At 35.7% G+C, this 27,667-nt stretch overlaps 2 protein-coding genes across 4 annotated transcripts in view; one reads left to right on the top strand and one right to left on the bottom strand.

Annotated features, from left to right (window-relative positions):
- Positions 1 to 6,433: 6,433 nt before the first annotated feature.
- ldlrad2 (low density lipoprotein receptor class A domain containing 2) lies at positions 6,434 to 20,037 on the bottom strand. The gene is made up of 5 exons (XM_056468267.1): positions 19,671 to 20,037; positions 15,863 to 16,363; positions 13,713 to 13,859; positions 13,506 to 13,643; positions 6,434 to 7,087 (listed from the first exon to the last, which is right to left on the bottom strand). Exons 1-5 carry the CDS (start codon positions 19,756 to 19,758, stop codon positions 6,819 to 6,821), a joined length of 1,143 nt encoding a protein of 380 aa, XP_056324242.1. The 5' UTR covers positions 19,759 to 20,037; the 3' UTR covers positions 6,434 to 6,818.
- A 3,351-nt stretch (positions 20,038 to 23,388) lies between these two features.
- usp48 (ubiquitin specific peptidase 48) overlaps positions 23,389 to 27,667 on the top strand; it is a 31,285-nt gene continuing 27,006 nt past the window's right edge. For 2 of the 3 annotated variants that reach the window (XM_056468228.1, XM_056468230.1), the window contains exons 1-5: positions 23,409 to 23,738; positions 24,163 to 24,297; positions 24,450 to 24,570; positions 26,664 to 26,805; positions 27,471 to 27,598. In XM_056468228.1, coding sequence (XP_056324203.1) covers positions 24,164 to 24,297; positions 24,450 to 24,570; positions 26,664 to 26,805; positions 27,471 to 27,598 — 525 coding nt within the window. In that variant the 5' untranslated portion in view covers positions 23,409 to 23,738; position 24,163. The other variant, XM_056468229.1, reaches the window with a different exon arrangement.

Below are 27,667 nucleotides of genomic sequence, written 5' to 3'. Positions count from 1 at the left end.
TGGTGCTGTGAACAAACCTTAGATTAAAAATGAACAGTACTTGAGTGTCTAAGAGGGAACTAGGTAAGGAAGTAGTTAGATTAACCGCAAAATGTCTGTTTAACCTGACAGTGCTGTAGAAAAAGCAACAAAAAACACATTGACCAAGCATCAATCTCAGAATGACTCATTATAAAGTAATCAGACTGAAGAATCAAACCACATACACTAATAACAAATGTTTTATGGGTGACGATGAATATATAGATTATTTTATTTATAAGGATGTTCTCAAAGTGACTTTCACTACATGTATCAGCTTTTGTCGTTAGTGTTTTTCTACAGAAGTGAAAAATGAGAAGTCCATTGGTCCTTAAGGTCAAATTATGAAATGTACATTGTCTGGATATATATATACAGGGCTTGACATTAACACTCGCCAACCCGCCAAATGCTGGAAGATTTCAGCGGTGGCGGGTAAGACAGACACTCCCACTAGCCACTTTGGCTGGTTGAAAATAATTTTCCCGGATAATAATTCTTAAAAGCAGAGTTCGACAAATAAGGATGGTCCAAAATGCATGCAAAGGCAATCTTAGAATTGAGAAGCAACACGACTGACAAAAATAATTGCGTTTGCACAAGCAATAGAAAGCAGGTGAATACCGAATGAGAGGATAATCACTCAACTCAACAGCTGAGGTGATGCGCGCGACTGTTTAAAACACGTGCGCGCTCCCGTTTCCTTGCGTGAAGCAACTGTGTCTAGAAACACAATTGATGTGAACGGGTCTTTTTCAAATAGCCTAGACAAAAAGTGATGAGCATGCACCCACATTCTTGCTGCTTTCAAGAGTTCCAGATTTGTCTTTTTGTAAGCAGCACCGGCTGCTTTCGCTTTAACCATTCTTTGAACAGATTATTTATGGGTCTAACGTTAACCGTGTGTGTGATCATCCTTTCATTATCACACAGTATGTACCTGCTTTCTTTTGCTTTAATATGGTTTAATCATCATTTTTTACAATAACATTGCTTTAATGGGAGATTAACTCCCCATTTATGTGTAGTTAATTGGTGATCTGGGACCTTTAGCCAGGACAGATTACTGTGCATATGTTGTTGAATAAAAAGTATAGTATACAGCTATATTTTGCTTGTTTTGACACATTTAAAATTTGTGGCTAAGAAATAATTAATTGTTTATGTTTGGTGCGGTCAGAGATAAATTTGGTAAATCCTTCATTTTGAGCTCTGAAAAATTATGTGAAATAAAAACTAATAGTAATACTATGAAACCATGACCCATTTGCTCATGATTATTGAGCAAGCTCATACACGACACACAAAAAGTGAAATGAATGAGGAGGCATGTGGAGATAACGCAAAATCTAATTCAAGTCATTTTAGCATGTCAAAGTCATATTTATGTGTATAAAATATATTTTCCCAACAATAAAACTGTGGCTAGTGAAAATGGCGAGTGGCTAGTAATGTTGGAAAACTACTATCCACAGTGGCTGGTGATCAAAAAAGTTAATGTCAAGCCCTGTATATATACTGTATGTGTGTGTGTGTGTGTGTGTGTGTGTGTGTGTGTGTGTGTGTGTGTATATATATATATATATTTGTATATTTTCTTTATCTGATTCCTTAAGTGAAATATTTTTTTAGCGTTACATATATCTGTAAATGTGTCAAATTCCTTAATGCAAATCTAACTTGAAATAAAACATATTTTAGCCTATTCTAGGGATAGTTTCTTGACATTTTATGTGATCTAAAAATAAATAAATATATATCATCACACACCAGCTATAGGTGGAGTGGAGAGACAGTGATAGAGTCAATTCAGTGGATGGGGATGATTGGGAGGCCATGAAGGAAGGAATTTGTCCATGACACCGGGATTACACCCCTACACTTTACTCTCACTGGCGGTATAGTGTCCCCTTTACTATACTGGGGCATTAGAACTCACACAGACTGAAGGTTAGGCGCCCCCTGCTAGCTTCACTAACAGGTGCAGGCTCAGCTTCAGTGAGTAACTGGTCTTGAGCTGCAGGGTGATATGGCTGTGGCTTAACCTAATTAACCTAGTTAAGCCTTTAAATGTCTCTTTAAGCTGAAAACTGGTATCTAAATATTTAGTAAAATATTATGTACTGACATCATGGCAAAGATAAAAGAAATTATTAGAATTTTTTTTTTTCCAATAATCAGATAAATGTACAGGAGGGCTAATAATTCTGACTGTATATATTTTAATTTTATTCTATATTTTGTAATGTTATTAATAATTTTATTTTGATTAGGGGCACATTCCATTTATTTTTTGTACAAATATTATGGCAACATTAAAATGTTATTTAATGCTGGATGTCAAATGTTTTAAGAAACAAACTGTTCCCAGAACAATGTTTAAATAATGGTTTGAGAATGCTACAAATTGGATAACTCTTCTATTAAGTTTAATTTCTCTCAGACTACCTTATATTATATAAAACCTAAAGTCTATACCAGAGATGCCCAAGCTTGGGCCCCTCGGGCCAAAGTTGGCCCATGGTAACCTTTGATTTGGCCCGCCATTTCATCTGAGAAAAGAGGGAGAATGATGGGAATCCTTTTGAGATTGTTAATTAAAAATGTATTGTAACCCTTTGTTTTATTGTTAAAAGCTAACGGAAATTTAAATGTTTCAATTAAATGGTGTAAATGAATCAGATTTTGTTACACGACAATGCAGAGACTTTGGTGATTAAATCAAGTCAAAAGCAGATACTGCTTGACTAGTGTATTCAACATTGAACTCCACTGTCTTATAAATGTTATTGTTTTTATTGCAATAAGTTATCATTTAAAAAGTTATACTGCATTAATTAATACGATTTAAAGTAATGTTTTCTATTTATTTTGAAATATTATTTAAGAAATTATGAAATTACCCATGGCAACTTTAAAGTAATATAGATTGGTGTATTTACCTTCGGCCAACGGCTCTCAATATTTAATTTTTGGCCCTTTATACAAAAAAGTTCATGCACCCCTGCTCTCTATACAGACAGAATAAGCCTCAAATGGGCTTAAAAAGTCTTCTATGATGTTAGCAAATGTTAGCAAGAACAGTATTCAATAAAACCCAGCAAATATTGTCCGACAGCAGGTTTAGCAGATGTAAAATGCACATTTTTACAGCAGGTCTGTTTTAGGTGATATTTACACATCCCCTCATTAATTGTATTGACGCTTTAAAGACCAAACAATTTATGCGTGCTAAGCGAGTGGGTCACAGATGACATTTACAAGCGCTTGTGTCAGAGAGATACCGCAGGAACAATGCAGTGGTGTTTATTCACAGCATTTACGGAAAGTCGTAATGGGGTCAGAATAACAACAATCCCCAGCCATCACCAGAGCCTTCGGGGCCTGAAAAGAATCTACAGCCCAGGGTCACACAAGAAAAATCGAGGTCACCTTAATGTCAGATATTAAACATCCAGGGCCTGTTTGAACAGGGGGTTTGGTGATTATATAAATCGGTCAAATGGAGAATAGGAAAGTCTTCTTTGAGCAAAGAGTATCTGCACTCAAAGGTTGCTAGGAGTCTCAAAAGCAACAGACGCAGTTTGAAACAGAGGCGTTTGCCAAAGCCTTCTCTCTCTTCTGCAAGTGCTCACAAGGAGAATCTGAAACATGCATGAAAATAGCTTTTTAATGACTGGAGTTGACTATTTACAGTGTAGTTGGTATCTAAAGTCTATCAAGTCGTTAACCCTTTGACAGGAATAAAAGGCTACAGTCAATGTCAGTGATGTACACTTAAAGGTCCCATGAAATTAAAATGTTTTTCTGATATGTTAGTATCAGTATTGATAGTTTTTAGGATATCTATAAGCTAGTGTGCACAAAAACAGTGACAAAATTCGTGTTCAGAAGATATAAAACTGATATAAACACTTTAAGACATGGTTGGGTTAAAATATTTCATTTTACCAAATTAATATTTAATCAATGATTAAAAAACTGTGCCATAGGATAATGAAACAAAGTCAATTCACATCCACCAGAGTTGTTTTGCATTTGCTTAATTCATTTCTTTCATGAACACTCGGGATTTAGTATGGTAATGAATTTGTATATGGCAATGTTGATGTATTTGGTCTTGGCGGAATAGATCTGCTACGCTGCTGCTGCTTTGACTATTATGACAGAGTAAGTACCGAGACCTGCTACTGCCAGTATATACTAAGATGGCATGTCTGTGTATATAACATGCAACTGCTGCACACATAATATATATATATAACCCCCGTAGCAGATCTAAACACAGGTGGAGCTGGGGTGGAGGAGGGTCTCTGAAAATGTGCCGCAGCTTAAACAGTGGAGAATAATGTGAAGCATTTAAACTGATGAGGAGCAAGCTCATTGGCTCCCCGAAGGGATAGCAACCATATAGCTAATGATGCAGGAGCAGATTAGGTGACCTTTCAGCAGTGTTGGGGAGTAACTAGTTACATGTAACAGCGTTGCATAATTTAATTACAAAATAAAAGTAATTCGTTACAGTTACTGAGAAAAAATGTGTACTTAAATTACAGTTACTTATGAAAATGTTAAAGATTACAACCGGGGTTACATCTAAATATGTTGAACAATATTGATATGTTGCTTTGCCTGTTTTTGATATTCACAATGCATTCTGTTAAGGCCATTTATTAAAGCGGTGTTATTCTGATGCTTTTGATTGGTTTTCTGGATTGATTGTGGCGCACCACATCTACCAGTTACGTTAATCCTCTCTGCCGCTGAAAGCATTAGGCTACTACAACCAGCCTTTTATCACATTAACAGGCAGTAGCTACGCTACAAGTTGTGACGCTATTAGCTTAACTACATTTCTCAGTAGTTTGGCGGTAGCGTCGCTACTTTATAAACCAAATAGCTTTTCAGTAGCCAAGCTATTTTATTAGTCAAGAAGCGCAGTAGCTTCCACACAAGCTACATTTACCAATTGCGGATCAATAAGTGACGGCACCGACATTCACGGAGCTGTGAGGTCGTTTGTCAAGCTGATGAAAGTAAATCCAAATGATGGTGGGAATGGTGATTTCTTCTTCTTTCTGTTTTACGGTGGTCAACAACAAACGTTTTGGTGCGTTACTGCCACCTCTCGTTCTGTGACGTCGCCAACCAATCATTGTGCTGACACAAAAACTTGCTTGATGGAAAGATCAAGGAGGTCTATATTTTTATATATATATATATATATATATATATATATATATATATATATATATATATATATATATATATATATATATATATATATATATATATATATATATGTGCGTGTATATACAGTATATATATATATATATGTATATGTGTATATATATGTATATGTGTATATATATATATATATGTATAGTTTACTATAGTAAAGGCTAAAGTATACTATGGTAATTACTATTAGTTCATGATAGTTACTAATGATACTACATTATGTAGTGTAATTTATCAATAAAGAGTTGCAAATATACATACAGTATAATGCTTATTCCTAAATATTTCCCTTTAATATAAATTACTGTAGTATTTTAAATGAGTTTTTGCTGTTATATATATTATAAATTGTTTCTGTTTAGTACAGCATATTATTTACAGTAAAAAACTGAAGTGAACAATTCTGCCTCATATGATTCATTGACAGTTTTATTGATCACTAATATCTAATTGACTTAGATTTAAGTTGATTTGATTTTAAAATGAAAATTGCAAAAATAGCTTAGATGTATTTATTGCAAATTCCACAAAAATCACCCTGCACAACTAACTAAAATTTTGATTTTGTAACAACAGTAAACAATTTTATGTTATAAGGTCTAGTAGTGGCTGTGCTTTAAAATTAAATTAATATAATCTTAATTCAAGTGATGAAAGATTTTGAAATTCTAACAGTAAACAGAGCTACTGTAAGGGCACACCTGGTATGAACACTTGAAAATTTAGTTGAAATGTCTATTAGAAACTTAAAAGTATTCAGATGTAATCGGTTACTTTACTTTTATAAAGTAATTGAAAAGGTACACTACTTATTACATTTTAAATAGAGTAATTTGTAATCTGTAATCAACTACATTTTCAAAGTAACCTCCCCAATACTTCCTATCAGCCTGCACACGCATTGAGTTTCGTGCCTGAAATTTGACTACATTTATAACTGGACAGAATAGGACAGTCACACAAGACACCATGTTTCTCAAATTTAAGACAATATTTTTTACGGTAACTAATATACAGTATTTTTTTTCAAAGAAGAAACCGTTTATAATTTATGATCTAAAATATGTATTTTACAAATGAATGGTGTTAACCATTGGGGGGTTTTATTGTGAAAACCTGGCAACCCTGAGTATAGTGAACAGTACCTTGCAGCTAAATAAAAATGCAGCTGTAAAAGCATCATGAGGATTTTATTGTAGTTTTAATAATACATCATTTGTGTAGTCCTCTGTAGCTGGATAGTGTTAGCAGTATCCCACTGACGTATTATAGAGTGGAAAACATTACTCACTTTGCAAAACTGACTAAACACTAGCAATGCCAGCTAATGTGTTTATATAAATCCTGTATGTAATACAACAAACACAGACCATTTATAATACCTTCAAAAACGTGAAAAAACAAAACAACATCAGTGGAAATCTATCCACCAATTACTCATCAAAAACAAACAAAAAAAATGAATGTAAAATATAATTATGCTATATTTATGCTATAATACCACTTTCAAAAAATAGTCCTCAAGTTCTGAGTCTTTTTTTGCATCTGTGCTATTTTTACACAGCCACGGTGGTGGTGGAAGACACAGGTGTTGCGGCTCCTTCAGGTGTGACTTTAGCCAATCGGTGGTCTTTGTTCTGCGAGCAGCTCCGCCCACAGAACTGGCAGGAGGCGCAGCAGGAGTTACAGCAGGGCATGAAGCGGAACACACTGACGCGCCACAGGAACCATCCAGGAGCCCAGCAGCACCAGCAGAGCAGAACACCAGCCGCCGCCACCCCCAGAACTACATACAGCGCCAGCAGAGACACGGACCACTGAGAATCTGCAGCAGAAAACATTTCATTACAGGACCTGGTCACTTACACTTTACATAATGTTATAATGATGCATATTTAACAAACAGTAAGCCATGATTGGATTGGATTTGAATCATGAAAACCCCCTCTTTCAGTTCAAGTCTTCCTCAGGATCTTTCCAAAAAATGCTACATGATGGGCGTGGAGCGCTGAGAGCAGAGGGAGGAGTGGGCATGGCCAGCAGAGCATGGGGGAAGGGGGGGGGGATTACTGTCAATTGACACACAAAATCAGACTAAAAAACAGACAAAGAACTGAGATCTATACAAACGTTAAAGCTACAAACAATAAATAATTACTATAAATAATAAATAACCACAATTTATTATATCATTATAAAGATAATCATGTTTATATAAGCACTATAAATAAGGAAGACATCTCTCCTCCTGAATCAAAGAGCCTAAATGCAGATCCCGGGTCTAAATGTAGTCTGGAGGATTTAAATCATGTGTGAACACGGCAGCACGGTGATGTGTCTGAATGGTAACAAACTCAACTGATAAAGGACAAAGTCTGCCATTCTTCAATTCCCGTACAGCTCTCCTGACAAAAATGCTTGCTATACACAGACAGCTGTATCGGCCCTGACAGCATCGCACTGAAAGTCATGCAACAAAGCTTGTGGATCATGGAAACAAACACATACGACATATGCACCGTCTCGCAGCTTGGCAGGTCTGTCAAAAAGCATGTGTAGTCATGAATAATTATAAGCAGGCTTTTCTCATAAGATAAGAAAACTCGGTCCATGAATAATAATGAGAAACTGACAGGTCATCACTGGACAGGCAGATATTGCTACATCACAGATTTTGATCCAGACGCAATAATTATTTTAAACCCGGAAGTTGAAATTAGCTGACAAAAGCTCAAAATTATCCAGATTTATCCACTATTAAAGCTGACAGATGGTAAGGTTGTCTTCAATTATGCTCAACACACTCAAATTACACTGTTAAAATCTCAAAAAAAGTACTTGAGGGTTTCTTGAGCCTTTAAGTCAGCAGCATTATTATACGCAGTAAACAATTCTGGGTTCAACACAATTGATTTGTGTTGAGACAACATGAAAAAATTAAGTTATTCGTTTTTTACAAATTTAAGTTGTCAACAAAATTCAAGTTCATTTTTAAAAATAGTTTGAACAAACAGCATTTTTCCGCCAACTTATCCAGCGTATGTTTTACAGATGCCCTTCCAGCTGCAACCCATCACTGGGAAACATCTACAAACACTCATTCACACATACATACGGACAATTTTAGCTTTCCCAATTCACCTATACCACATGTTTTTGGACTTGTGGGGAAAACCGGAGCACGGCGAGAACATGCAAACTCCACACAGAAATGCCAACTGACCCAGCCGAGGTTCGAACCAGCGACCTTCTTGCATGTGAGGCGATCGTGCTACCCACTGGGCCACCGTGCAGACATAGTTGCATTTGTTTACTTTTATTTCAATTCAATTCAATTCACATTTATTTGTAAAGTGCTTTTACAATGTGGATTGTGTCAAAGCAGCTTAACATAGAAGATTATAGTGAACTGAAACAGTTACTTCAGTTCAGTTCAGTGTGGTTTAATATTCACTGCTGAGAGTCCAAACACTGAAGAGTAATCTATCGATGCGCAGCTCTACAAGTCTCGAACTATGCTAGCCAGTGGAGACAGCGGCGAGAAAAAACTTTTATTCATGTGGATAAAGAATTTATTAACCTAGCATTAGGTTATATTGATATACAGAAACATAATACAATTGTTCTGCATTAAGACTTATTTATTCAGAAAATGTATGCCATATAATGAAATAAAAAATGTTAAATTATATGTGGTTATTATTACAAAATAAACATTTAGTTATACTTATATTTGTAGTGCTTTATTTATTTATTTATTTATATTATTTATATTTATTTAAATAATAATAGTAAATTATATTTCCAGAGTATAAGAAGTATAATTAGTTATATATTGTACTTATATACTGTTATGGCACTTAATATTCTGTATTAGCTTTTATATTTTAAGTTTATTTGAGTAATTTTGTTTTTTGTAATTTTTATATTAATACTATTTATATAAAATAATATTTATAAATTTGTATTTTTTTGTTTTTAGTTAGTGTTATTTATTTATTTATTTATTTATTTATTTATTTATTTATGTGTCTTATGTTTTTCACCAAATATTTATATTTCAGTGTTAATTTACTGAAAACCATTTTAATTATTTTAGTTTTAGACTTATTGGACTATTATTTTTTTTTATTTGGTGAAATTAAAATACAATAAGTAATTTTATACAGTAAAAGATAAGATACGCAGGTTCCTTGGTTAACTAAAGCTCTTTTTGTGAAATCTGCACCATTGTTCGAACACCTGTGGCCTTTTAAAGCAGTTTGGATGGAGATAAATGACAGCTTATTCAGATGCGCAGATGTGAGTAGTGGCTACTCAGTGGACTAGTACCCTTGAGAAGTTACAACGAGCAGCTGATTTACAGCTCACTGTTTGCAATGAACATTTATGTGCTCCTCAATTAACTTTGTGTCCTTAGCCTTTCAGAGTTCACCATTATACTGCAATAAAACTAAATTTATGGACACGCAAAAAGAGCCGGCGTTCTGAGCAGTGGTCATTATATTTGGTGTTTTTTTGTGCCTTGAACCATCTTCATCTTCCCCAGTTTTTATCATTGTAAACTTCCTTCTGAGGTCAAAATATGCACTAATAAAAGATTGTAGAGTCATGATAGTGAGTTTTAACCAACAACCGTGTAAAACTGATTTATTGAACATTGCTACAGATTTACAGACAATGTGCTGCTTGCTGTTAGATTGACTTTTTACAATTAGCTAGTTTGTGAAGTTAGCTGTTGGCAATTTGAATGCATTATTAGGCATTAACTAAGAAACAAGTTTTCATTGTGAGTTTAGTTAATTTTTTTAATTAACTAATGTTAACTATTGGAGCCTCGTTGCAGTGTTAACACACAATAGCCCTATAAATAGTCACAAAACTTTCTATCAATGTTTCAGCATGTAGTAGGCCAGATTAACATGTGATAATGCTAATGTTTAAACTATTAAGCTAATCAATATAGTCTTCAAGCATTTGATGCTCTTATGAACACACTGTAAAAAAATGCAACGTTCAATTCCTCCATGTTGTCCCAACACAAATTGATTAACTTCAATTTAAGTGGATTGAACATGAAACAGTCAAGTTGTCTTAAAGAAAATCTCAATAATTTTGTAGCTTCAGCTCATTTTAAATAAGCACTTTGAACAAGCTGCAACAATATATATATATATAAGTGCACCACTGCAGATACATTGCGTATACACCTACAAAGCGATCTAAAAGTTTAAATAATAAATAATTATTCAATGTATTTTTAAGTCCCCCACAATATCAATTATGTGCATGTTTATTATCACAATTTACTGAATATTTCTAATGAGATAACTCCATAAATGCATTGTGTGTATTATATCAGAAAGTAATTTAAGGTAATATTTGCTGAATATCTTCCAATCCACCACTGCATTTTTCCTCATGAAGTACGCTGCATCAAAATATGCCAGAACAAATTATCATTTCATATATTTAGTATCAAATCTGGAGTGAGGTATCTTTATGCACCACATCTGAATTGAAAATGAACAACGGCAAATCAGCTCACTTTATGTAACATCGAAACTACATCAACTCTTTCCAGGGCCGGCCCTGAACATTTGGGGGCCCTAAGCAGAATAATTTCGGGGCTCTACCTTGCTCTTATTAGTGGAGTAATGCCATGGCACAATGGTTTTATAGCTTATTGAGTACAGTCAATAAAACAGAAATGTAAAGCTTAAGGATTTGCCACATTTCTTCTACTTAATAACTGTCTGAATGATTTGGACATTTTAAAACAGCAATATTTTTTATCAACTAGCAGCTTCAAAAATCTTTAATAAAGGGACCAGTGATTCATTTTGCATCTTTAGAATGTTTAAAACTTATTCTATTAATTTAGCAAACAGAGTAAAGTAAAGAGTCTAAAAAAAAAAAAAAAAAAATATATATATATATATATATATATATATATATATATATATATATATATATAGCAAGTATTTATTATTCCCTGTCCCTTGCCTTGACTTATTTTCTAATTGGTGTCTAGATTTTTGAGATGCAAGTTTTAGAGATTAAACTAGGATTCATTTAATTAGGACAAAACTTTTATAAACATGTCTCAGGAAAAAAATGATCAGTGTGCAATATATGCCAGTGAAAGACTTTCAGTGAAAGAAATTGTGTTTCAGTAAAATGCGTTTTAGATTAAGTTTAAGCTTCATCTGTAAAACCGGGCAAAAATCATATATTTCAGATGAAGTTTATTCATTTGTAATTTCCTATTTTCAATAAATGTGGTACTAGATTATGTCTTTACCATTGTTTATTACATAATGTTAATATTACATTAAAAAATGCTAAAAATTATCTTGTGCTTGTCTCTTCTAATTGTCATTTTCTGCTCCTCCGCCTTAAGAATAGATTCGTTTCATTTTCACGGTCCAATTTTTAAAACAAAAAAGAGAAATGAGAAACAAGATGCTGCGAGTTTCCCGTTGATCATTTGACCTTCACCTTTCAATGTTCAAAAAATAATGATTATTTTATATACATATGTTTTTTTCTTGTGAATATATATAACTATTTATGTGCTAAAGCACTGTCAATAAAGATCAATTTTACAATGCAAATAAAAAAGATTTCAGCAAGCAAATGGCTCAGACCACTAGAGTGTGGTGGGGGCCCCCTAGTGGCGGCGAGGCCCTGAGCAGCCACTTAGTTCGCTTATAGGGAGGGCCGGCTAGGACTCATTCTCATCTCATCTCATCTCATCTCATCTCATTTTCATCTGCTTTTTCGGAGCCGGGTCGTGGGGGCAGCAGTCTTAGGAGAGAACCCCAGACTTCCCTCTCCCCGGACACTTCCTCCAGCTCCTCCGGCGGGATCCCGAGGCGTTCCCAGGCCAGCTGTGTCCTGGGTCTTTCCTGAGGCCTCCTCCCGGTGGGACAAGCCTGCAACACCTCCCTAGGAAGGCGTACAGGAGGCATCCGAAACAGATGCCCGAGCAAACTCAGCTGGCTACTCTCAATGTGGAGGAGCATCGGCTTTACTCTGAGCTCCTCCCGGGTGATGGAGCTCCTCACTCTATCAACTCATTCTACTACAGTCTACTAATACTCTAATCTTTTTTGTTCTTCATTTGAGGGCAAAAATAGGCTGAGTGACTAGGCTGATAATGTTTCTGAACACAACAACAAAACAACAATGGCAGTTGAGAGAGGAGAACAGTTTCATAATTAGCTGCCAAAAAGCCTTCTCCACCATGGCACTGCACGTTGCTTTATATTTGCCATGGACAGGCTGAATGGAACTTTATCAGTTGCTATCTTTGTGTTGTTGTGCTGGATATTTTTCTCCTGTCTGATTCTTAACCATTTAGCCACAGCCATATCACCCTGCAGCCCAAGCCTGGTTACCCACTGAAGCTAAGCAGGGCTGAGCCTGGTCAGTACCTGGATTGGAGTGCACATGGGAAAACTAGGTTGCTGTTGGAAGTGGTGTTAGTGAGGCCAGCAGGAGGCACTCAACCTGCGGTCTGTGGGAGTCCTAATGCCCCAGTATAGTGAAGGAGACGCTATACTGTCAGTGAGTGCCGTCTTATGAATGAGATGTTAACCGAGGTGCTGACTCTCTGTGGTCATTAAAAATTCCATGGCACTTCTTGTAAACAGCAGGGGTGTAACCCCGGTGTCCTGGCCAAATACCCTTCATCTGCCCTTACCCATCATGGCCTCCTAATCATCCCCATCCACCGAATTGGCTCTATCACTATCTCCACTCCACCTATAGCTGGTGTGATCTGAGTACACTGGTGCCGTTGTCCTGTGGCTGCTGTCGCATCATCCAAGTGGATGCTGCACACTGGTGGTGGTGTGGAGAAACCCTTCTCATGATTGTGAAGCGCTTTGGCTGTATGGCCTATACAATAAATGCGCTATATAAATACACACATTACATTATAAACTATGTGGATATGAAGCACGTTGAAGAAAGCGGTGCTCCATGACACACCCACCGATTGAGTAGTCGTCACAAATCTTTTTGGGGAAGTTCATTTTGGACCTAAACACCATTGAACTGCTGTTTGACCATGACAAACTGCCGAAACAAACTAAAAAAAAACAACTTTATTTTAATTGGATTGTGTTCGAAATGACATCATTTCAGTTGTTTTTTCTGATTTTGTTTGAAGTATACCGAGGCCTTTAGTTGCAAAGTTAAATAAAATATTTTTCCAGAATCATTGGAGAGCTTACCGGTCAAAGGGTCTGGGTCAGGAATGGCTTTTGGAGTGGCGCAGTTCTTTAAAGTGGACACTGTCAGAGTGGGAACATTCAGCATTGGTACCGGTTGGGTAACATGGCGCTGTGGAGGTTTGGGTGTAGACAGAGGAGCTGGAAAAAAATAGCAAGATTTAGAAACTAATTCCAGGGTAAAATGCCTGTTTAAAATCAATACTGTACCATTGCAACCAGGGTAATCTATTAAGTCACTGCCGTCTCCACAGTTGTCGATGCCTTTATCGTCTGCGCAAACCAGACTCTTGGGGATACACTTCCCATTGCGGCAGTTGAAGTAGGGCGCACCGCTGCACTCTGATTGGTTAAAACCTGGAACAAATAATTGAGTGCATTAGCACATTTTTTAACTGTAATTGTTTAAAGAGGCATATGTTAGTACTACATTGTGATGACTTCTCTACAGTCTCAGAAATAACGGTGCAAAAGCTGCACTTGCGGGTACCCTTTCAAAATGTACATTTTTGTATTTTTTATATATATTACGTCATTTTAAAGCGATAGTTCACCCCAGCTTGAATATTGTGTCATCATTTACCACCCTCACTTGTCCCAAACTAGTTTGAGTTTCTTTCTTCTGTTTAACACAAAAGTAAATATTTTGAATAAAGCTTGTAACCATTGACTTCCATAGTATTTGTTTTTCCTACTATGGATGTACAGTTCAGCTTTTTATTAAAAATATCCAACAACTTTATTGCATTGTTCATTATACTAAAAAAACAGGAAACTCATAAAGGTTTGGAACCACTTGATTCAGTAAATAGTGAATATATTTTCATTTTTGGGTGAACTACCCCTGTACTAATATGGATCCTTTAGGTACTAATAAGTATCATTTAAGTACAAAAGTGTACCTTTTAAAAGGAAACCACAGTGACAGCTTTGTAAGGTTGTGAGAGTTGACTTTATCCGAGTACTTTTTCAAACTTTTTCAACTATTCATTAAAAACTGATTTAAAAGGACAGAAAAATGGGAGAGGGTGTCATGGTGGCACAGTGGGTAGCACAATCACCTCACAGCAAGAAGGTTGCTGGTTCGAGCCTCGGCTGGGTCAGTTGGTGTTTCTGTGTGGAGTTTGCATGTTCTCCCCGTGTTCGCGTGGGTTTCCTCCGGGTGATCCGGTTTCCCCCCACAGTCCAAAGACATGCGCTATAGGTGAATTGAGTAAGCTAAATTGTCCATAGTGTATGTGTGTGAATAAATGTGTGTGGATGTTTCCCAGTGATGGGTTGCAGCTGGAAGGGCATCTGCTGTGTGAAACATATGCCGGTTCATTCCGCTGTGGCAACCCCAGCTTAATAAAAGGACTAAGGCGAAAAGAAAATGAATGAATGAAAAATAGGAGATCCTCCTTCATTTAATGGCGCTAAATGTAAAAAGCAAATCGTTACTTAAAAAGTGAGTAAAGCCATCGTAACTTGGAACTGTTAAGTTGACCTAACTTCATTTTTTTAATCATGCACATATTTAGTTGAGGGTGAATTTAGGTCAATTTGAGACTCTTTTCCTTGGTCATCTCAATGACAAAAAGGGTCCCAATTGACCTGAAAGCACCCTACTTAATACTTATAAGGCAAAGTAAAGTCAACTAATAGCTCCTTACACTGCAGGATTTAATTTATAAAATAAGCCTATTCACTTTAAGATATTCTCCCTTCTCTCTCTTTTCTTAAAATTTTTCTTTTCATTTTTATTTTATTAAAATGCTGTTAACCTCAATTTTCTGTACTGACTTGTATAAATAAATATATATATATCATATTTGTACTGTTATTTTCTTATTTACTCTTGTTTGTTAAACTGTCAAAATCTGATAAATAATAAATCTTAAAAAAACATAAAAGCAAATTTAGAGCTCACACTAGGTCTGTCTTTATTTTACACAACACTCATTCGTTCATTCATGCATTTTCCTTCGGCTTAGTCCCTTATTTATCAGATGTTGCCACAGTGGAACCACCAACTATTCTGGCATATGTTTTACAAAGCGGGTGCCCTTCCGACAACAACCCAGTACTGCGAAACACCCATACACTCTCACATTCACACACTGTCCAATTTAGTTCTTCCAATTCACCTATAGCACATGTCTTTGGTCTGTGGGGGGAGCAGCCGGAGGAAACCCACGGAAACTGGCATAGCTGGGACTCAAACCAGCAACCTTCTTGCTGTGAGGCAATAGTCCTAACCACTGAGCCACTGTACCAGCTCACACATTATTAAAATGATATCAATGAATAGAATTTTCTAATTTGGATGCACTAAGCTTGAGGAGAAATCAAGTAAGGAGTGGATGTAAACACATTCTTACCCAGCCTGAAGGAAGTGAAGTCTCCAACAAAGTCCACTCTTGGCTGAGTTCCTCGCGTCACCAGTCGGAGAGTGAGAAAGTTGCCTGTGGACAGGACTGGTCGAGGAGGACTCTTCCCACAGAGCGGTGGTCCGATCAGGGGCGCGGACCTATCCCTCCCATCATAGAACTGGATATAAGAGCCAGCATGGCAGGGGTCCTCTGGCCCTTCTTCTGTGGTGGGCTCTAGGCTCAGGTCAGGCCGGGTCAGCCCAGATGCAGACGAGCCCTTGGGTGATTCTGGGAAGAGCGGAGCGGGGCTGTGTGGAGACACCCTCAGCAGGCTGTAGACCAGGAAGAAGCGGAAGTAGAACTGCACCTTGTCTCGGGGGGTCGCGGACTGCATGGTGAGGTGGCAATCTGTTCCCATTGAGACAAAGTAGTATTTGCGGGACTCCTGGTGGGACTTTACGATCATGCCGTCCCCCTGGATTGTCTGTCCACAGAAGTCCACCACATTCACTGTTTTGAAAATTGAGATACAGGTTGATTTTATTAAGATGTGGAAATACAAATCAAAACAAAGAGAAAAGAATACATACATTTATATAACTTTGGCTGTAAAATTGCAAACAGACTCAATTTCCCCAATTGTTGTTGTTGGAATTAAATATTTATCTCTTATTTCTTTACATAAAACCTAAAATATATTAAAAACATGTTACATGCAAGAAAGTAAATAGCAATATTTAATCCCAGTGCCATTTATTTTTTATTAATAGGCTTTAATGTTGATGGCACAACTTGATTTACACATTTATTTATTTCTTTACTATTTTTTGGATTTTCAGGCCTGTGTATGAAGCAAATATACATTTGTCAACACCTATTGACCCATGCAAGACTAATAATCACTTCATTTCATTTTCCTCTGGCTTAGTCCCTTTATTCATCAGTAATTACCACAGTAGAATGAACCACCAACTTATCCAGCATATGTTTTACACAGTGGATGCCCTTCCAGCTACAACCCAGTACTGGGAAACACCCATACACTCCTTCATGCACACACATACACAACTGCCAATTTAGTTTGTTCGAATCACCTATAGCGCATGTCTTTGGACTGTGGGGGAAACTGGTGCACCCGGAGGAAACCCACATCAACATGGGGAGAACATGCAAACTTCATACAGAAACGCCTACTGACCCAGCCAGGACTCAAACCAGCGACCTTCTTGCTGTGAGGCAACAGTGCTAACCACTGAGCCACCATGACGCCAAGACTAATAATCAAACAAGCACTATTATAAGCATTTACTGTTGTATGTGAAAAAAATAATAGATTTAATTAATAAAAGAATATGTAAATAAAACTAAATTGAGGATTTTTTTCTAGTGGTGACCACTGATGTTGGTAAAGAAATCTGTAAAATATTAAAATATTATTATAACATTTTAATCCTATGAACATTTTGACACTGTACATTTTTCCTCCATGGAGATAAATGTAGCCTTTTGAATGATTGCTTAATATTTTCTGAAAAAATAATGTTTCAGAAAAAACCTTTATGCCATGATCCCATAAATGAACTGTTTTTGTTCCATAAAGAACCTGTCAGTGAAGAATTCTTTAAAGAATCTGATAGTCCTTGTAAAGATTAATGATCTAAAGAACCATTTGTGAAATGAAAAATTGTCATGCACTTTAAACATTTTTCATTGAGCCATTTATGCCAATAAATAACCTATTTGTGCAAGTTGTTCTTTAGTTTTGCCCAGCTGCCATTATGTATTTATTTATTATACAATAACAATATTTTTTCAGAGTATCTTTACAGTAACAGCAAAATAACTTAAATCTTTATAACACATGAGACAGATTCAAAGTTTGCTACAAAGCAGCTCTGCAAAAGATTTAAGAGTTAAGTGCCTTAATTAAGCTCCTGTTTGTGCAATGTTGATTCAGTTCTGTTCAATAACAGTGTCTGTGTTCATAATTTACTAAACAAATTAGATCCAACTACAAAGCACATCATTTTAGTTTAATCTTTGTTCTCATCCAGTAGTATTAGTGCAGTCAAGACGATAATATTAGGGTATATTAAGCGTCTTTTAAACCAAAACAATAGGCCAGGAGGCAGATATTGTGAAGAATAAAACACAGGGCGGAGAGAAAACAGAACAAACCCAGTTCTAATCCAGAAAGACCGCAAGCAGGAACTGGTGTTGCATCCCCCCATCTGGGGTCCGAACCAAATAATAGGAAGATTTACAACCTCTCCTTGGTTTATTAGCTTTGTTACCAAGAGCAACCGGTAGATCCATGATGTCTCACTGCCAGGAATGTCCAGACAAACCTTCTATTGGAGGAAAAGGACTAATCCCTCAAAATATTCCGTAACCATGCATCCTCAACTGAGTTTCCACAAAAATGAGCAACAGAATAGTCAGTTCCCTATAAATGTTTTAATTGGCCAGATTAAAGCTCCAATCACACCCGGGTTCCCACTGTAAGTGCAAACTGTAGGAAAACAGAAGAGAGCGTGCCAACTCTCTGGATAATAACAAACGCCAGGGGGATTTATCTTGACTAGATGACGACATGTTGTATCAGATAAAGTATCAGATCAATTTTATGGAATATATGTTCCCTAACCAGTTTAAATAAACTGTATTTAGCCAAAGTTATTTTTTCCTGATCATAGACAATAAATAGCTTTTATTTTTAAGAATTGATCTTTCTATATATACTGTTGAATTATATTGTCATTTGCCAGGAAGATCACCCCATTTTGAAAATGAATATTTTTATCCATTTATCAGTGTATATAGGCAATGTATTTAACGAAAACAATTTATTAAACTGATATATTTATTAAAATATATTTTAGTCAACAAACATTTAGAAGTTGAAAGATAATACAATTAAATTCAAGCAAAATATTGCAAAAATAAATTACAAACTACAAAATTTCAACATAACTTTTCTTGCTTCTCTTGATTTTTCCTCTTTTTAAATTGTGTTTAATATTTTTCTATAACATATAAATATGGGTGTACTCGTTTTTGGACCGTTATCGGAAGTTATTTTGAAAGCATATAGAAATATATAGAAAGCAACATCGAAATGTAATATGGAAACCAATGTGTTATAGAAAAAAATATTAAAATGAAAAATGCCTGTGTGTGTTTCTCTTTGCTATTTTCTGTATAATTTTGAAACAATTTGAAATATATATATATATATATATATAAATATATATATATATATATATATATATATATATATATATATATATATATATATATATATATATATATATATATATGCTCAGTTGATATAAATAAAGCATATCAACTACTGTAAATCAAACAAATATTAAGAAACTAAAATTAAGAAGATTTGTGTCAATTTTCCCATTGTTTTTTCTGTGTATATTTCGAAAAAATATTGTCTATAAAACATTGTGTTTATTTTGCTGAATGTGTTTATTAAAGCAGTTTTTAAATAGGCTATGTAAGTTTTAGAAAAACAAATGTTTACAAACTGAATGAAATCGAACAAAACGTTAACACAAACTACTCTATAAAAGATTAAACATAATTTTAACCCACTTTCAATTAACTTCATTATATTACCGTTTTGGCAAGACAAATGACGGGGGACAAGCCAAATGTCTGCGAATGCCACCGCATCTCCATCGACTTCTAATGCCAACACACACAAATGAATTAAGAATACAAGACGAAACCCAATGCAACAAGTGTCGGAGACGACGAGGTAATAACGGGATAAATCTCTCGCAGTGAGCACTCATCACCCTACCTGTCTCGATGGAGTGACTCTGGCGTGTCATTAAGCTGAGCAGAACAAACCATCCTGACAGCTGCTGAATGCATCGCGCTGCGGCCATCTCCACAGTCCAACAAAACCACTCACGTCTCCAGTTCTTAAATGCAATTGTCCTGTCGCATTTCTATCGCGCAAAGTCTGTTCTCTTCAAAACCAAACATTCCCTTAATTTAATAAAACGACATAAAGCCCGTGCAACATCCCCCCTCAGAAAAGAAAGCGGTAATATTTGTCTGTGGCGTCTTAGATGCGTCGAGCTTAATCCTTGTTCATCATCCCGGCTTTTGTGCCTTTGAAGCCACTTTGTCAAATTTATGCGTCTGAACTATTTCCATGACAACGGGTCCAATGCCACGGATCTAAGGAGGAGCCGAGCGGGACCCCCTCAAAGCAGAAGCAGCCCAACATTCACTGGGGGGGACATCTGGCACACTCACTACTGCATTTGGGACATGCGGTGATTGCAGAGCACTAAAATGCTGACGGTGTTAGAAAACTAAGACAAAAGTTGGGACATAAATATTTATTGTTCATTTTTAAATAATATAATCACTAAAACATTTATGGAAGTATGGGAATTACATATTTTTTAGTCACCAAATCTCACCAAACGTAAACAGCCTATTCATTGTACACATTTTAAAATATTAGTTACTAAAACATAAATGGAAGTATGCAATTTTTATCTTCTTTAGTCGCCAAATCTCACTTGACTGACAGTGTTAGAAAACTAGTAAAAATTTTGTCCTGAAATATTAATTGTTCAAAATTTTAAATAATAATAATCACTAAAACACAAATGGAAGTATGGGAATTTTATCTTCTTTAATCACCAAATTTTACCTGACAAATGCTGACTGTGACAATATTAGTCAAAAGTTTGGATAAAAATATTAATTGTTTACATTTTTTAAATAATAATCACTAAAACACAAATGAAAGTAGGCTAAGGGAGATATATCTTCTTTAGTCACCAAATCTCACCTGACTGTGTTACAAAACTAGTCAAATGTTTGGACGTAGGCTAAATATTCATCATTCACATTTTTAAAATATAATCACTTAAACATAAATGTAAGTAGGCTATGGGTATTATATCTTCTTTAATCACCAAATCTCATCTGACTGATGGCGTTACAATATTAGTCAAATGTTTGGATAAAAATATTGATTGTTCACCTTTTTAAATAATAATTACTAAAATATAAATGTAAGTATGGGAATTATATCTTCTTTAGTCACCAAATCTTGCCTAAATTTTCGAGATGCAATATGGGATGCATAATTACACAGTAGGCTTTGTAAATGTAAACTATTAAATTAGTTGGTATATTTTTCTGGAATCATGCTTTTGCTTTTCTTTTTTCCTTTTTGAAAAAAATGAATATCATCACTGACAAAATAATAATGCAAGTTTGAGAAATAAATAAACATACTGCTATGTAGAATTAATTAAATTAGTTAAGTACTGAGGAAACATACTATTTAAAATAAATAGGCTTACTAATATTAGTGTAGTATCATTCATTCATTCATTTATTTTCGGCTTATTCCCTTTATTAACCTGGGGTTGCCACAGCGGAATGAACCGCCAACTTATCCAGCATATGTTTTATACAGCGGATGCCCTTCCAGCTGCAATCAACCACTGGGAAACATCCACACACCCATTCACACACATACACTAGGGCCAATTTTGCTTCTCCAATTCACCTATAGCGCATGTCTTTGGACTGTGGGGGAAACCAAAGCACCCGGAGGAAACCCACGTCAACACAGGGAGAACATGTAATCTCCACACAGAAATGCCAACTGACCCAGCCAAGGCTTGAACCAGCGACCTTTTTGCTGTGAGGCGATCATGCTACCAACTGCGCTACTGTGATGCCCCTACTTGTATACACTTGAATACAATTTGAATACTATAAGGTTCAAATTAGCCCATTTTTTAGTTTATAAATATAGACTTTGATTACACGGCTACATACACTGAGATATTTTAATGCAAACTGGGTAAAATATGGACAAACCCAAACATTAAATATGGGATTAGAAATTACATTTAAAAAAATTACCCAGGAGGTTATGTCCATATTTGGCCCAAAATTGATTTGAAATAATCCAGAGGACTGATATTATACTGATAATCGCAGCACATTTTTTTGTTTTGAAAATAGTTTTGTAGTTTTGGTACTGTAGACGTTGTACTTAAGTAAACTTAACATCATACTTTTTAACATATACACTGGGTCGGTTTAATCCTGGGTTGTTTAAATCCAACTGTGGGTCAAATTTGGACGACTGCTGTTGTGTTCATATTTTCAACTAAATTTAAATTACAATTTCTAACCTGATTTTAAAGCATATTGTGTGTGTGTGTGTGTGTGTCATTTTACTTTTTAGGTAGACTACTAGAAACAAAAATAGTCAAATCTGTCAAAATCTTTTCAAAAACCCTGTAAAATAATTAATAGGCCTTTAATGACTACACAACAACAGAATACCGTGGTTCCAACAGGATGAAGTTTCACTTACTTTAACCAAGTAAGAAGATGAGTGAAACGGCACCTGAAACTACACATCACACACTCAAGTTTTCTTATTTAGGTAAACTTTGACTGAAATTCCTCTTCTACAATACACAAAGATGCAAAGTAGGCCTACATCCAGCCATTATTACACTTTTTTCATAAATAAACACCTTTTCTTTCAAATTCAGTGATGACCTTTACGTGACACAGACACCTCTGAATGCTTCTTATTCAGAGTTCAAAGGTGAAGCTTAAAGTCCAGTAAAAAGCTCTTAAACCTTTCGGGTTTTAACAGAGTGAAATGAGGCTTGTTAAAGATTTCATGGCTCCTTTTTTCTTTGGGTCTGTGAATGCATTTCACAATCTACCCTGCGAATTTATGAGCACATTTCCCACAAAAAAAAAAAAAAAAAAAACATACACACAAAAACTATACATTCATTCATTTTCCTTCAGCTTAATACCTTTATTTAATCCAAGCAGAATGAACCGCCAACTATTCTGACATATGTTTTACACAGCTGATGCCCTTCCACCCACAACCCAGTACTGGAAAACACCCATACACTACGGCTAATTTAGTTTATTCAATTCACCCATAGGCTATAGAGCATTTCTTTGGACTGTGGGGGAAACAGGAGCACCTGGAGGAAACCCACACCAACACGAGGAGAACATGCAAACTCCACACAGAAATCCCAACTGACCCAGCCGGGACTCGAACTGGCAATCTTCTTGCTGTGAGGCAACAGTGCTTACCACTCAGCCACCGTGTCACCACAAAAACTATATTATTACTATTTTTTTTCCATATGGATGACTTGTGTCAATATATTGTATTAGTTATATATCTAGGCTATCTTTAGCAAAAAAAATACCTTCATTAGACTAAGGGTAATACTGATTTGCACTTCTAGTTAACTTTTCAAAGACGCAATAAACAAAACTGTCAACTAATAAGTGTGCGTTTATGAACTTTAAACAGCATCTGGCCAAAGAAACACCTATTATCCTTTGCTTTAATAACTTCCTTTTAAATTCCTACCATTAAATGTGTTGTATTTGTGAGAAAAGGATAAACTAGCCATGTGCACTAACGAAGAAAGCCACAACATTGAGCGAAGTGTACGTGCTGACGTACTTACGTCAGACGTCGCGAATACGTCACGCGTAAGTACGTACGTCTCATAGAAGTTTGAAACTGACGAAGGGACAGAAATATTTATATAAAAGCTGACGCAAGGGCGCTAAATACAAACGTACCATCAATAAAGTGTGATTTAAAATTCCTAATTTTATGAAAGCATCTTCACAGTCAAGAATCTCCTGGTAAATTCACGCCAGGCGCCTTTATTTCATGAAAATAAGTCAAGAGCTAGCTGCTAGCATGCTAACTGCGCAGCTTTAGCAGCCTCGATGAAAACATTACATTTTTATTGTGTTTTCTAAAGATTTATTAAACAATACAGCTGTCTCAAGCCCGTAAAAGGACGTTTTTTATTTTTTGACGGTATGTTTCAGTCTAAACTGTGAATTTTGTTCATTTTACTGACAAGTATATATGTGCTAATTGGGACTGTGGTGTTTCTTGAATATTATTTTCTGTGCTTGCCAATTGATTGCAAGTTAAGATAAATTAGCTGTCGTTTGAGTGTTTATATGATTAATTAAAAACAATTGTGCATGCTGGACCAGTGATGCGAGGCCTGTGCATCACAAAGATGTGAGAAACTGTCAAGTGTGTGTGACGTGATAATGTGTAAGATGTTTACTTCGTTTTAAAATGTTATTTTTGGATGCATGCATTGTATGATTTGTGAGTTACTAGAGTGTGTGTTTTGTTTTTGGTTTGCAAGGTATCTGCACATGTCTTCATATATATGTTAGCAGGACTGATGTGTAATTTGAACATTTTATTGTGTATTTTTGTACAGAATGGCTCCTCGGTTGCAGCTGGAAAAAGCTGCTTGGCGATGGGCAGAGGCAGTCAGACCAGAGGACATCACTCTTGAGCATATAGAACTGGCTTATAGGATCGCAGTGTCGGCTTGCAAAAGAGGGGCATGCAGGTAAAACTGAACTGATTATAATCTGTGTTTGGTGATCCGTCTGTATTTATTAAATGATGTGTAGAGTGTAGCTCTTATTTAAAGCATCAGTTTTAGTGAGTGAGTGACTATAAAACATGTTTCAATTTCTGCATCTTGTTGTATTCACTTAGGAGGAACTGTAAAGGCAACCCTAATTGTCTTGTTGGTATTGGGGAACAATCATGGTTGGGAGAAATTGATGAAAACACCTTCCACAACATCGATGACCCAAATTCGGAAAGAAGAGACAAGGTACTGTACATCATATACACACCATTAGTTCTATACTAATACTATTGAAGTGTTATTTATTACTTTGATTTAATAATACCATTAGCTATATATTAAGGCTATTTAAGTGATATTTATTACTTTGAATTTATAATAATAACAGTAATAAAATTTTAAAAACATATATATATTTCTGGTTTTGCATTTTATCTCTTGTATGATTTTATCACCTGTTGTGGCGACGCGGTGGGGTAGTGGTCTCACAGCAAGAAGGTCGCTGGTTCGAGCCTCGGCTGGGTCAGTTGGCATTTCTGTGAGGACTTTGCATGTTATCTCCGTGTTTGCATGGGTTTCCTTCGGGTGCTTCGGTTTTCCCCACAAGTCCAAAGACATGTGATAAGGGTGAATGTTGTGTTTGTGTATGGGTGTTTCTCAGTGATGGGTTGCAGCCGGAAGGGCATCCGCTGCATAAAACATATGCTGGATAAGTTGGCGGTTTATTCCGCTGTGGCGACCCCAGATTGATAGAGAGACTACGCTGAAAAGAGAATGAATGAATGAGTAAATGATTCTGATGTAATTTAGTTTTTTTTAAAAAAACAACATTTGTTAATTTCATTTAGCATTTTATTTTAGGGATTCTCCGATCGATTGGCCATAGATCGGTATTGGCCGATAATCACATTTCATGAAGGGATTCTAGGGATTCTCCGATCGATCGGCCATAGATCGGTATTGGCTGATAATCACATTTCATGAAGGGATTCTAGGGATTCTCCGATTGATCGGCCAGAGATCGGTATCGGCCCATAATCACATTTCATGACTCGCTAATCTGCCCGATTTTATGAACCGATCACAATTGTTTGTTAAATATACAAGCATATCAGAACTGAAATCTTTTTACATATAAGAACTGAAAGTTCAGTGTTTTCAGCAATATTGCAAGTTCATTAAATCCTGGCTGGAAATATTAGAGGAAAAATAAATATAATTTATAAAAAAATAAATAAATAAAATTTAAACTTGAATATTTAATAATATAACTTATTGTATTATATTTATTGTAATAAGCAGTAGTTTTTGGACCAATTTTCTTGAAGTAAAGAAGTAATAGATTTATAGATGTGCATTTTAACTCCTTATGCATATCCTTATGTGCTCCAAACTTCATTGAGACATGAATTCTTCTTCCATGATTTGCAATGTTTCCAAATTGCTTTATTAGTGATTTTTCTTGCCAGTTTTTTAAATCTCTCTTATCTAATTTGTTCTGTAAAGTTGCTTCTGACCATGACATGTTCACACTAAATGGTTAAGTATCTTAAGCTTAGGTATCATACTTGGACTGAAAATGTGCTTTATGCAATATAAAGCTTGAAGCATCAGAATCGGTACTTGGCATCGGCCGATCATCATGACAAGCAATTGGTACTCAATGTCGGCCTGATCGGAGCATCTCTAATTTTATTATTATTTCACTTTTAGTAATTGTTGTTGTTTAGCTTTGCTAATGCAATTTTTTTAATTTACTTTTATTTTAACTTTTTAATTTAATATTTGTGTTTTAATTAGTTTCAGATTTGTTTTGATTACTGAAGTTGAAACTAATAGTAGTAGCATTAAATAAATATGTTTATTTAGTATGTCATTACATGCCTTCGGTCAACTTTCATTCATTCATTCATTCATTCATTTTCCTTCGGCTTAGTCCTTAATTCATCAGAGGTCTTTGCAGTGGAATGAACCACCAACTATTCCAGCATATGTTTTACCCAGCGGATGCCCTTCCAACCACAACCCAGTACTGAGAAACACCCGTACACTCTTGCATTTACAAACACTCATACACTACGGCCAATTCAGTTCATCCAATTTACCTATAGCGCATGTCTTTGGACTGTGGGTGAATGCGGAGCACCCAAAGCAAGCCCACACCAACACGGGGAGAACTTGCAAACTCCACAGAGAAACTCCAATTGGCCCAGCTGGGACTCTGCGTCCTTCTTGCTGTGAGGCGACAATGCGAACCACTGAGCCACTGTGCTGCCCCAACTTTATTAACACCAATATTATTCACACATATATTTTTGTGATTTCTTTCTCTGTTTCAGAACACATTTGTAGGCCTGACGAATCTTGGTGCCACGTGTTACGTCAACACTTTCCTCCAGGTGTGGTTCCACAATCTGGAGCTGCGCAGAGCCTTGTATAGGTTTCAGAATTCCAGAGCTGAAGGGCACAACACAGATTCAGGTTCTTTATTCAGTTTCAATCTCTATTTTTAAAGTCTCAATGATTTTATTGTTCGCTTGCTTTACTTACCATTTATCAGATATGATATCTAGGCCTGTCATGATATCTATTTTTTGTTGCATGATATTTTGCACCAAAATATATTGCAATAAATGATATTATTCTCATTTTAAGACCATTTTATGCAACTCATCATTACATAATGCCAGAATGACAATTTAATATCATCACAATGCAAGTACACACTTCCAAGAACACATCATATTTTATTCTTAAGAATATTTAATTTAATTATAGTCATTTTAACAATTTAATAATCAGGCATTGGAATCAGAAAGTGAAAATGCATATCCTTAATAAATAATAATAGATTTTAACAAAAAATTGCAAGGTAAAAAAGAAACAGGCTGCGGTGACTGCTACCAGATCTGTTTTAAATTGTCAGATACCCACATGAAAATATACTATAGTAATTTATAATAAATCCTACAGCCATTTACTAAATATGTTTTATTTAATCATGTGACAACACAAATTATTTGAAGAGACACTGTGTAGCTGCTTTTAAAGTAAAGCCTCAATAAAAACATTACTTAGCATTAAATATGCATTCAAATCCTCATGTATTGAAACTAACTTGTGCATTTTATACTGCATACTAACAGATTATGAACCACGGACGATATGCGAGCATCTCCAGTATCTGTTTGCATTGCTACAGAACAGCAACAGGCGGTATATCGATCCTTCCGGGCTAGTGAAGGCTCTTGGGCTCGACACAGGCCAACAGCAGGTAAGGCCAGCTTAAGATCGAGCATGTTGGAGATTAATATGGATCATGTAAAGCCTCAGAATACATCTA

This window comes from Danio aesculapii, chromosome 11 (genome assembly GCF_903798145.1).
Source record: "Danio aesculapii chromosome 11, fDanAes4.1, whole genome shotgun sequence".
Classification (NCBI taxonomy): domain Eukaryota; kingdom Metazoa; phylum Chordata; class Actinopteri; order Cypriniformes; family Danionidae; genus Danio; species Danio aesculapii.
The sequence above is the reverse complement of the archived record's forward strand: the minus strand, read 5'-3'. Positions and strand labels throughout refer to the sequence as shown.

What these genes read in the sequence shown, in the direction of transcription:
- ldlrad2 (XM_056468267.1), bottom strand. Translation starts at nt 19,758, where the DNA reads ATGGCCGCAGCGCGATGCATTCAGCAGCTGTCAGGATGGTTTGTTCTG. An exon ending in CTTCACTTCCTTCAGGCTGG is followed by an intron (nt 13,860 to 15,862) that starts GTAAGAATGTGT and finishes TATTTGTTCCAG; the next exon opens with GTTTTAACCAATCAGAGTGC. An exon ending in TGACCCAGACCCTTTGACCG is followed by an intron (nt 7,088 to 13,505) that starts GTAAGCTCTCCA and finishes TTTCTGCTGCAG; the next exon opens with ATTCTCAGTGGTCCGTGTCT.